Source organism: Rutilus rutilus (genome assembly GCF_951802725.1).
Source record: "Rutilus rutilus genome assembly, chromosome: 4".
Lineage (NCBI taxonomy): Eukaryota > Metazoa > Chordata > Actinopteri > Cypriniformes > Leuciscidae > Rutilus > Rutilus rutilus.
The window spans coordinates 20,409,945-20,422,483 of record NC_140212.1 but is presented as its reverse complement, the minus strand read 5'-3'; the positions used below and the strand labels follow the sequence as shown (position 1 = coordinate 20,422,483).

The following is a 12,539-nucleotide window of genomic DNA, read 5'->3' as shown; positions in this document are numbered from 1 at the left end:
CTGAGCATGTTATAATTTATGTAGCTAGCTGTAAACGTGTTGACAATTTGGCTAACTTTAGCTAACATGCTCTGCAAAATTCTCTTCAAAGAGTGCTAAAATGCTGAGAATGCATACTTGCATTGGGTTATGAATTGTGGACTGACACCCAATGACGTGAAATCAAGCTTGCATGACTAAAAAGGTTTGTGTTCACAAAGTAGAGTATATTTTGGTTAGGGGTGCATTAAACATCTTTGCTATATCTGTTATTAGCAAATAGTAGATTTTTCCATTGTATTGGTATATATCTGTGATTTTTTTGTGCATGCTCATTTCCCACATTTTTACATAGGATAAAAACAATCATTGGCTGATCATGTCAGCTAGATTTTTAATATCAGTGCATCTCAACTAATGTTGACGCTAAGGTGACCTGGGCTTCCCGTTTGTTACAGTGTCCTACCTGCTGAGAAGGTGAGTTGAATCTGTTCCTCTATGATCTCCACAGCTATGAAGTCGTGTTTCTCGTTAAAACGACCGTTGTAAAGTAAAAGGGCGTTTCTCTCTCTTGTGGCAAACCTGGACAGAAAAAAACATTGATCAGAACAACAAGAACTACAGGTTTTATTGAACGTCTACACTACCCCCTCATAAAAATTTAACTCTATAAAGGTTCGATTGCACTTATTTCCTCATATGTTCGAATTTACGACCTAAACTTGAGCTACAAGAAACCTCCCAGCCAGACAGACGAAATAACATCTATTAATCAAGGGAGGAAAAGAAAAAAAATCAGAGAGGAAGTAAACGTAAGGCCAGTGGTCTAGAAACAGGAAGTGGTTCCTCTGCCTTGGGCGGCACATCCCACCTCTATCATGCCTGAGCCGTGGCACAGAGGGCAGAGGAGTCAGAGACCAGCTGCTCCACAGGAAAATGATACAAATAAAGAAAAACACTGATAGTACTCTCTCAAAATGTAGCCCTTCCTGTTTTTACACAGCACAGGAGCCCAAATATTTCTCGGGTGCCCCTGTCTCAACATTTGTTGCTTAATATATCAGATAAAGCATTATTTTCAACTATACAGTTGATTTTAAACAAATTATCCACATTTCTTTCTAACTTTAAAAGACTTTAAAATCTACATTAAGGGCAAACATGGTTTGAGCTTGACATTAGAATTATCAATATATGACCCAGAATGAGTAGAAGATGAGTCCAGGCATGCCAACTAGCCAGACAGAGCTCAAGGGCTCCTTATGCAACCTCTTCAACAAATTACCCTTTACAGCATGCAAAGCTTTGGGCAGATGTGTCAGTGTAACAAGAAGATAAATGGGGGCATGAGACTTGAGGTCAGAAGCAATTTTCTCGTCAAATATAACCCAGTACTTACATGAAGGAAACAGTGAAGTGGAATCTCTGTTTCAGGCCTCGGAAGGTAATGAAGGACTGTCCGGGAAAGCTGCGGGTTGTCATCTCACAGAAAGGTTTCTCGTACTCTCCAGAAGGGCAATTGCACGTGAAGCCACCCACTAGCAGGTTGACGCACTCACCTCCATTTTTACATACCCCGGGGACACAGCGGCCAGAGCGGGCATCTAATTCACAGTTCTCACCTACAAAGGATTATCAGAAGTCTGTAAAGTTGTAGTGAACTTAAAGTACTAAAAGTATTGGAATACTGATTCAACCTTTTGACATCTTTGGTCACTGTTACACAAGGCATATTGTTACAGAGGAAAATAACCCAAGCTGCAAATGGTGTCTCAGTGAGAAAACATCTACACTGGTCTTACTCTATACGGCAGGGCTCTTCAGCTCTTGTTCTGGAGGGCCAGTTAGACTCCTGCTGAGTTTAGCTTTAACCTAATCCAAATACACCCCAACAAGCTAATCAAGGTGTTCAGACTTTCTTCAAATTACAGGTAGGTGTGTTAAATTGGAATTGGTAAAACTCCGCAGGACACTGGCACTCCAGGACTGGAGCTGAAGAGCCCTGCAATACATGCCTTAAATCAAAGTTTGAGCTCTGACTTAAGTCTCAGCTTTCCATACGGAAGCACTTGACAGTCCAAAAGTTCCTCTATGGCACCACCAATTCCCTTACCGAAGATGGACACACAGATCATGCAGTGTTATATATCAACCATTATCCAGACAAGATCTGAACAAAGGGTGTTTATGTGTGGTGGGGGAGCAGGATGGCAGTCCCTGTGCCTGTAATGACCCCTGATTTCCTTGGGATAATCTTTCTCTTGGAGGGAAATAGACAGATCTGTTTCCCTCTAATGTGAGAAAGCCAGAAAGGGATAGATGTTGAGGGGCAGGCTGTCATCGCCATCATAATGGACGCAGAATACCTGGAGTTGAACTGTGACCTTCAAAGCACTGAAGGAGGTGATTAGAGGGGTAATTAGCCTTGATAAAGAAGGGGGAGGTGGGTAGGAATGACAGAGGAGCCTCCCAATTGGAGATTGATCAGATATAGCCATCAGAGTCTTTCATGTTATATTTGTTCTTTAAGACATACAACTTTATTTCACATTTCTGATCTTTGCTCAAGATTCAATAAGTCCCTCACAGGTGGACACATCATTCCTCGTGTTTGTCCACCTGTGACATGGACATCCTGACTTTTGGTTCTGAAGGCAGTGGCTCTGGTGGTTTCCCTATTTGTGGTTTACCCCAAATGACTGATGGTTCACACCTCAGGTTCTCCAGGGCAGCATTCCTTTAGCTCCTGACAAAACACTGCTCCCTAACCACAAACCACTCTACCACATATCCCTGCAAGTTTACAGACTAAACACACAAATGCTCTGTGCCATAACATGTTTTGCACTCACCTGTGAAGTCCTCTAGACACTCGCAGCTGTACCCTCCTTCTCGACTACGGCAGCGGCCATTGTTGCGGCATGGTCCTGAGTAGCAAAGGTCAATCTCGGTCTCGCAGTAGTCGCCGGTAAAGCCAGCCGGACAACGGCAGCGCAGGCCGTTAATGGGATGGATTGGTCTGAAGAGAACAGTGTCAGAAGCTATGAAAGGCGGAGAGCTGTCGAACTTTAACACAGAGACACATTTCATGTAGTTTTCGCAAGGTTCCCGCAGGCAGATGTTGTCATCAAACGGAAGGACACTTTGGCTGGAGATTTTCCGTAACAGAGTTCGGTTCAGGTAGATTTGCTCCTGAAGTTCTTCCGAAGGGAAGTAGCGGTCCGGAGCTCCTCCAGGAAGCAAGGCGGAGAAGGTGACATTGAGGATGTTGCCGTTGACATCCGTGTCGTTCTGGACGTTGAAGACGAAAACTCCTTCGCGACTAGTTGAGAGGACCGCTGCCACACCTTCGGCAAATAGAGAGAGCAGCGGGGATAGGAAGCGTTCCTGGGACATGTTCTCCAGACGGACCGTGATGCTGTTCGTTAGCATCTCGTCAGTGATGATGGTCACACGGAGAGTACAGAAGGCCGTCACTTGGTGGATGCCATCTAAAAAGGATAGAAACAACCAACCGTTAATAATTCAGTTTTATATTCCATGAAAGCACAATCTGCTTCTAAGTCTTAGAATGTTGGCATTTTGGAATGTTCAGGCTGCTTCCGGAAGATATCAGTATACACTTCACACTGAGAAAGTCTGAATACTGTTTTTGGATGGAGAAGAAAGCATGTTAACAGACAAGATTACTACAAATTTGCACCACAATTAGACAGATCATCTTGGTATCTTGCTTCAGGACACAAACTCGTCTTCTCTGTTGAAACTAATGCTCGAAAAACCTCGACTTGACAACCGTAAAACACAGTAAATGCTTTCTTCCACAAAAGTACAAAACGGATTGGAATGCTTCTAATGGGATTGTACATGATCTTAACTACGGAGCTTCACACTGAATGGCAAAATGTAGCATACACATTTTCAGGATTGGACATTTCATGCTTTTCACTCAGGTCCTTGGGTTGAGGTTTTGCTACACTGGCCATACATTTGCTATACTTTCAGCACAAGTGCACAAGGAATTATGTATTCTCTTATTTTGCTTATATCATTGCACTGTAAAACTGACAAAGTTCCAAAACCTTTGTCCAAAGGGATAGTTCACTTAAAAATTGTAATAATTTACTCAACCTCATGTTCCTCAAGGCCTTTATGACTTTCTTCTGTAAGACATAAATAATGTTTCAGCTTTTTTTCTTCACAAAGTGTAGAAATTTAAGACAGAATATTGAACTATCAACACCGCATTACATTAGAGAGCTGCCTGGAGTACTTTAGCCCAGGTCTGATTAAAGCAATCTTAAGTTGCATAGCCGTATCTGATCTCAGTCCCACTATTTTCCTGTGGATAAAATGGATTTGACAGGAAGCTCCCACAAGTACTGCAGTGGCTGTTCTGTTTTGCTAAGGGAACAACTGCAGAACAGGTGGTATATCCAATTAATACCCCCGGCAAAACAATGTGGCTAAGACCTTTCAAATATGGAGGTGTCATGTGTCTTTGAGTTGAGTTATGTGTCTCTAAATTATATCACAGCCATAAATCACAAAAAAGGGGGTGTAGGTCACCATTCCCAGTAAAAGGGTTACATTCCCAGCTCTGTCTAGTATGTAGTGCACTGTGTTCGGTCCACTAAAGTTGCACAGGATGACATAATCAATTTGCTTTGACTTCAAACTGCAGGCCTAACCTGATACAATTTGTTCACCAATAACATGCTGTTTCTATATACATTTAATTTCTAGTAATTGCTATAGAGTGGTGCAGGTATGACGTCAGAATCCGGAAGACTAATTCGCTGATGGTTCTTTAGAGATTTTCCTATGGGATTTTCGATTTATGTATAAAAACCTGAGGTAAATTTAACTTGACGATACTTTGATGTTTTGTTCTACATTGTAAATTACACACACCCATAGCGAAAACATGAATTTTGAAGCAGTTATAAGCCAGTTTGGGGTGTACGTGGGCAGTTTACGTTGTAGAACAAAACATTAAAGTATCGTCAAGTAAGTTATGTTTACCACAGGGTTTATTTGATCTGATTATAAAACCCAATAGGAAAATCTCGAAGGAACCAGTGGCAAATTAGACTTCCGGGTTCTGACGTCATACCTGGACCACTTTATTAGGTTTTTGAAAGTGTATTAGATTTTAGGTCATTCTCTTGTGGCTTTTGCATTTAAATTAAGCAACAAATGCAAGCTTGGTTGTGACATCATTCTGGGTGAATTGAAAGCTTTACAATTTGAATATTATTATAGTAGATCAAACTCTTTTATTGTTTCAAAAGAGCAAGAAAACTCATTTTAACCCCTTAAACAATTTCAGAGCATCTATTATAGTTACTTTCAATTGTGCCTGCTTGACACATAATTTTGAAAGTACATTTGCACACACATAAGAAAGAAAGGAAATTCCTTACTGCTCTCTCTCTCTCTCTCTCTCTCTCTCTCTTTATATTCCTTAAATGCAAACTAAACACATTTACTGTAGGCACAGAACATCATTTTATCAACAGCGGAGGATGCTAATGAAAATATGGGCTGGCACCCAGCCTAACAAAACATGAATTTCATATCCAGGTTTTGTGCTGTTCTGGGATGAAGGATTGATTCTAACAGATAGGTCTTTTCTCTCAGGATAGGGAAATGTGTTTTTAAACACCGTTTTATATGGCATTACCAACAGCTCTTATTCTGATTCCAAACTAAATCATTAAAAAAAATTCAGTCATCAAGATTTTCAAATAAAGTAATAAAATCAACTAGATTTCCTCTAAAGAAAGTGTGTCTTCTTAGTTTAACCCATTCACTATATCAAAATATCAGTATTTCTTAAGTGGTCGAGACAAAAGTAAGACAGAATGTGTTTTCTTGATTTTTTTATGGGTTTTCCACCTGACATAGCAGCGCGGTTTATATTTAGTCTGTCAGCTGTTCACTTAGTATCAATGTAAAGTTGTGTTGCTGTCAGTAACCAGGCAAAGGTTGTTGTCATGCAAAACACCCTCATGCCCCTCCATGGATAAATCAACTCTGTTAACCCTTGTACATAAAGTACACTTTAACATACTTTTAAAAAGTGTACTTATTACATAAATTGAATACTTTAAAAGAATGTGAAATTTAGGTTACAATTTGTTTTTAAGGTGTCTTTGTCACACTGTAATTATACATTTAAGTAATAAGTAAAATTAAGTAACTATGTACTTACTATAGGATTAGGATTAGGGTTTGGTTTAGGGTTAGTTGCAAGTAATTATGCATAATTTATAGTTATTACTATATAACTACATGTGACATGTAACAATGGCACTGTAAAATGAAGTGTTACCAACATTTAAAGTGAATTTAATGGGTTTTTTTGGACACTTAAATGCATGTTCATTGAATAATTATTAATTAAGTGTATAATGATTGAAATTAATTTTAAATGCAATTAGTTTAACTTAAATACTGTTTTTTGATCCAGTTAAGCAAGACTCAAGTATGCAATTTCATTACTTCTATTGTCTTTGAAATATGGATAAAGTGCACTGCCAAATGTAGCATCTAATCTAAAATATATATTAATGTCATTCCTATTGAATCTTTCTATTTGTAATTACGAAGTTATAATGAAGTTGCAATTTAGTACATTTAAAATATATTACCTTTAAAGGTAATACTGAATAAAACACTACAGTTAAAATGATAATCAAGTGCTTTACATGTGCTTTAGTAAGTTGGTCAACATGTTATTATATTATTAAAATATGATCATTTAAAATGTACCTTTAAAGTAAAACTTTTAATTTGACATTACAAAGTGCACTTTTCTAAAAGTGTACTTAAGTGTGTTAAGAAACATTAATACCCCATTAATCAAGTTGAAAACTGATTAGTTTATGAACTAACAGTATTATTATTACTTTATGAGGCTGCAACAATCTGTATGATAACCTTTATTATTATACACTCATATACACAAACATTCAGATAAACAAAATTAATTTAATTGGCATGTGTAAGTGTGGTGTACGTTGAAGTTTAACTTGAAGTTGTTAAGTGTGCGATACGCCTCACACTATCTTATCACAGGTATTGGATAAAAGCCACAGATATTCCAGCTGTCACAATGATTGACAAGGATTTCTTCCTCTCAGAGCAGCGTCTAACTCTGTGTAACTCGAGCTGACTAATGTAATTACGTGGAGAACATGGAAAAACGAACTCTGCCATTAGCGTTCCCTGTCATTATCCAAAACGGCCGGTCAAAGAGCAGCGGTCTGACACAAACAGGACAGAGGGGCAGTCCAGTGTGTTTAAGAGTCTGTCAGGGGTGGATTGGCACGAAATGAGTTTTCCCTTGTTGGCAAAGGATGACTAAAGAACTGGTATGCAAGACGAGACAAGCATAATTGCTCATCCCAAAGAGCTCTACTTGATTTGTGGTTAAAATTGATTAAAATCAATGATATTTATAGATTTTCATGTCTTAAATTAGACATACAAGTGAACAAATACATTACATCTTTCATTACAAGACGCTGCCCAGGACAGCAATGTTAAAAACAAGTCAGTAAATTAGTGTAGGAAATGTGGCTGTTGTATGTGAGTTACACATCTTCAGGAGCCAATGAAAATCAGTTTGTGTGCCAATGTGACAGTCAGCATTTTACGGCCCTCCCTCAAGTTCAAATGTTTGAATCACAACAAAGGAAGCAAAGGTGCCGCCCACTGAACCCATAACACTTGAGGAACCCGCCCATGAATCCCTCCCATTCCTACAGCTCAGTGACCTGCTTTAGGTACGGTGAGGCGAAACCATGTGACCTTCTTTTGTCTTCCTCTAATAAATAGACACACACATACTCAGGGTGTGAATTGCTAAGGACTCTGGAGTATGAAATCCGAGAAATACTTATTATTATGTGTTTTATGTGTTGCAAAACACCAAATATTGCAACACTGCCATTTGACGATTTTTATATAACTATGCTTGAAAGTCAAGATTTAAAATGTGTAGTCATACGACAGTAAATCTTACCATGATTTAGGTACCACTGCATACACTGAGATTTGGGGTACAACAAGGGATACAACAAGCGATTTGTCCTAAAGAAGCTGTAACATGAGAAGTGCTAAAATACAAGTTCCAACATTTTTGGAATACAGTCTAGAAGGGGGAAAATTCAAGATTTTTTAAATGTAGAGTAGAGCTGAAAAAAATACTGTAAAGTTTTAATTTACTGACCTGAAGAACGTTTTAAAATGCATGATAGGTTGATAGGACGATCTGTATATTTTTGCGCAATGGCCGCTAAACTGTGTAACTGACTGTTGTCCCAGGGAATAATCTACCTAAATGAGCTAGTTATAGACAAACAAAATCTACCCTTTTAGTTGTTTTAAGAATTCCTGTAATATGAACTGCTTTCATTAATATGAAACAGTCCAGATGCCAATGAAACAGTGATTTCCAGAAAAGTGGGAATGGACACAGCTGTTGTGGGGTGACTTGGTGAATGGTGTGTAAGATCAGTGTGGACGCAGGTGTGAACAGGTGAAATGCTCTCTGCTGACGGTGATCTCCATACGGGACCCTCAGACTCATCTAAACACCTGCACCTGTCTCTACATGCACTGCTGGCATAAAAATCATCATGAGCTCTGGGAAATGACAAACTGCTAAATATTGATCAAGTTGTATTCAATGAAGTATTAAAGTAGTCAATAACTGTATCCCTTAAAACTAATTTTTGATCACCAAAATGACATATTTAAACAAAAAAACATTCTTCATGCCTTAAAATAGCTTGAATGTAACTCTACACCTTTGCCTCATTTAGTATATGCGGTTCTATGAATATGCAAATTAGCCCCGCCTCCACTCACACACACCAGCTCAGAGATCCACTCGTTGAAAACCACACATTGATCTGATTGGTTACATGGTAGTTTGTGACGTCAGAAACATCAGCGATTTCAAACCGTGTTTTTGAGACTGTCTTTGGTTCACTGCAGATTTAAGGAGAAAATACTCAGCAATGGTGTTGAGCATATTCGTAAAGCATATAAAAAACAGCATATAGACATATAAACAACATTAAAAGCTCGATTTTCACCACAGGGGGACTTGTAAAATCTAGTAAAATGTAGACCTAGTAAAATGCTAATATTACTAGATTGACATTGTGCATCCTTAGAAAAATGTATGTTAAACTACAGTCTAACTGGCCTTTTTAATTTAAGTTCCATGGGGAGACGTACAGTTGGGACTGTTGTTAGGCGTAGTCGGGTTCTCAGCGGTATAAAACCATGAATGAGACTCTGATACTTTGCACAGTGAAGTGTTTTAAATAAAAACACACCTCAGAGTCATTGATTAACCTGAAGAATGACACTGAGAGAGGGGATAAAACATTCTTAGCCTTCCAGGAAACGACCTTGATGCAGAAATGTGACTGTTATTTTTATTTTATTTTTTTTGTGTCAAGAGTAATTAATCAGTTTTTGTGATAAGGACTTCACTTGTCATTGCCAAGCGTTTGTTGACGAAGGGTTAGACAAATGAGGTCCATTTTAAGCATGGTTTTGAGGACCATGTTCAAACATGTTTGTGGTTGTTGTGTTTGGGTGGTTCCTTCTAACTCACACTCTCACACACATACAAAACCTCCAATTTCACACCTTACCCCGTCTCTGAACCGCTCTGGCCCTCACTGCAGGGAATATGAGGGCGAGACGTTGTCAGATGTACCCGGTGTTTCCATCGGCCAGATGGGACCAGGCGTTTAATGAATGGGTAAAACGAGATTACAACTCGTTGACATCATCACCACCTACTCTGGCTTCAAAACCAACAGATGGAGCAGAGGGGAGGATGAGCATTTATTTTGTAATGCATAGAGAATCATGAGGCTATTGATTTTTGCTGGAGACGCATCTGGATGTATTCAACGATTACAGAATGGTACATCTCTCAAACGTTCTACAGGCAATTGTCAGAGAAGATGCCAAATTTAATATGATGGAAATGAAAAAGAGGATGTGAGTAACAAGTAGAGTCTGGTTATTGGGCCACAATAGTAAATCGTTGTAAATGTAAATCTATGATTTAATGAACGACATACACAGAAATTTGAAATTTGATCGACAAAACAATTTGTGTAAAAAGAGTTTTATGAACAGTTTACACAGAAAGCTGCATTTATTCTGCAATAAGTATTTCAAATAGAAATTAGTTCGGAATTCTGCATTTATTCTGAAACAATTTACATACATGCGTAAAAATGGGTTTACAAACAATTTACATAAACATTCATTCTGCATTTATTTTGAAAAAATACATAAGCATTGTTTTACAAACAATTCACTCTAAATGCTTAAATGAGAATGGGTTTCGGAGAAATTTACACAGAAGTTTGTTCTACATTTATTCTGAAACTATATACTTAAGAACATTTTTCGCAAGTGATTTATGCAGAAATTTGTTCTAAATTCTGCAACAATTTACATAAGAAGTAAAAAAATTGACCTTTTAAAAAATGTAATGTTTATAATGTTGTCTACCAGGGTATTAACCAACCGTTCAACAAGTGAAAGAATTCCAGTGGACAAAAATGAGTAACATACACACAACTGTGCAACTTCATTGTTCATTTGGATCTAATTAAATACAGTTATAGTCTAACAAAAGTCTGTTACTGTCAATCTCCCTAAACATTTAAGAACCACAGCCAGCTACCATATCAGGGTAGTCCAGCAGCGATAAGGGCGCCTCGGTGTAGATGTCTGTTATGACAGCTCTGAGGACAGAGGGATGAGAGATAGATAATAGAGGAAAGAGATGTTGAGCCAGAATGTAGTGTATGCACCTACAGTAGTCACGAGCAGGCTTTGTTCCCAGAGAGCGCACTTGAGTTTTGAGAGAGTGCTTCATGTTGACTTTGAAAACTCTCGTTTGTATATCAAGAGTGGGTGCAGTAGGGGCACATTACTGCCAAAGCTAGACTTGTCCAACTCAACATCCTCTAAACAGTGAGGGCGGCAGGAGTCATGGTGTCTTTTCCTGTTCCACTCTCCATTGAAAGTGATGCATGCCTCTGCTTGGCTTGCTGGGATTAGTCGGTTCTCAGAGACGGACTGCATGCACACAAAAGACTTTATTCAGCCTGGGGAAGAGGGAGGAGGTGTGCAGACTGCAGAAGTACATCTCTCCAGCCTGTAACAGGTGGGATTACAAAACAGACCTGGCTGCAGTGGGATCAGTCCTGGAGTGCATGGGGTGGGCTGATCAAAGTAGACTCCATGTATACTGAGAAGTCTCAAGACCCACGCAGTCTTAACGCAGTCTTAAACTAAACTGGATATACAGCAGTGGCAGTCTAGTTTACTGACTGACTACTGAAATGGATTATCATCAGTTAGTCTAGTGTTCAAACTACTGAAATGGATCATCATCAGTTAGTCTAGTGTTCAGACTACTGAAATGGATCAACATCAGTTAGTCTAGTGTTCAAACTACTGAAATGGATTTTCTTCAGTTAGTCTAGTGTTCAAACTACTGAAATGGATTTTCTTCAGTTAGTCTCGTGTTCAAACTACTGAAATGGATTTTCTTCAGTTAGTCTAGTGTTCAGACTACTGAAATGGATCACCATCAGTTAGTCTAGTGTTCAGACTACTGAAATGGATTTTCTTCAGTTAGTCTAGTGTTCAGACTACTGAAATGGATTTTCTTCAGTTAGTCTCGTGTTCAAACTACTGAAATGGATTTTCTTCAGTTAGTCTAGTGTTCAGACTACTGAAATGGATTTTCTTCAGTTAGTCTAGTGTTCAGACTACTGAAATGGATTTTCTTCAGTTAGTCTCGTGTTCAAACTACTGAAATGGATTTTCTTCAGTTAGTCTAGTGTTCAGACTACTGAAATGGATTTTCTTCAGTTAGTCTAGTGTTCAGACTACTGAAATGGATTTTCTTCAGTTAGTCTAGTGTTCAGACTACTGAAATGGATTTTCTTCAGTTAGTCTAGTGTTCAGACTACTGAAATGGATCAACATCAGTTAGTCTAGTGTTCAGACTACTGAAATGGATTTTCTTCAGTTAGTCTAGTGTTCAGACTACTGAAATGGATTTTCTTCAGTTAGTCTCGTGTTCAGACTACTGAAATGGATTTTCTTCAGTTAGTCTAGTGTTCAGACTACTGAAATGGATTTTCTTCAGTTAGTCTCGTGTTCAAACTACTGAAATGGATTTTCTTCAGTTAGTCTAGTGTTCAGACTACTGAAATGGATCAACATCAGTTAGTCTAGTGTTCAAACTACTGAAATGGATTTTCTTCAGTTAGTCTAGTGTTCAGACTACTGAAATGGATTTTCTTCAGTTAGTCTAGTGTTCAGACTACTAAAATGGATTTTCTTCAGTTAGTCTCGTGTTCAAACTACTGAAATGGATTTTCTTCAGTTAGTCTAGTGTTCAGACTACTGAAATGGATTTTCTTCAGTTAGTCTAGTGTTCAGACTACTGAAATGGATTTTCTTCAGTTAGTCTAGTGTTCAGACGACTGAAATGG

General features: G+C 38.5%; 1 protein-coding gene across 2 annotated transcripts in view; it reads right to left on the bottom strand.

Annotated features, from left to right (window-relative positions):
* celsr1a (cadherin EGF LAG seven-pass G-type receptor 1a) overlaps positions 1-12,539 on the bottom strand; it is a gene marked incomplete at its 3' end in the record, with an annotated part of 95,077 nt that overhangs the window by 52,802 nt on the left and 29,736 nt on the right. For both annotated transcript variants that reach the window (XM_084407604.1, XM_084407605.1), the window contains exons 2-4: positions 2,832-3,470; positions 1,379-1,601; positions 446-561 (exon numbers count right to left, since the gene is read on the bottom strand). In XM_084407604.1, the coding sequence (XP_084263730.1) occupies positions 446-561; positions 1,379-1,601; positions 2,832-3,470 (978 nt within the window). The remainder of the gene's footprint in view (positions 1-445; positions 562-1,378; positions 1,602-2,831; positions 3,471-12,539) is intronic.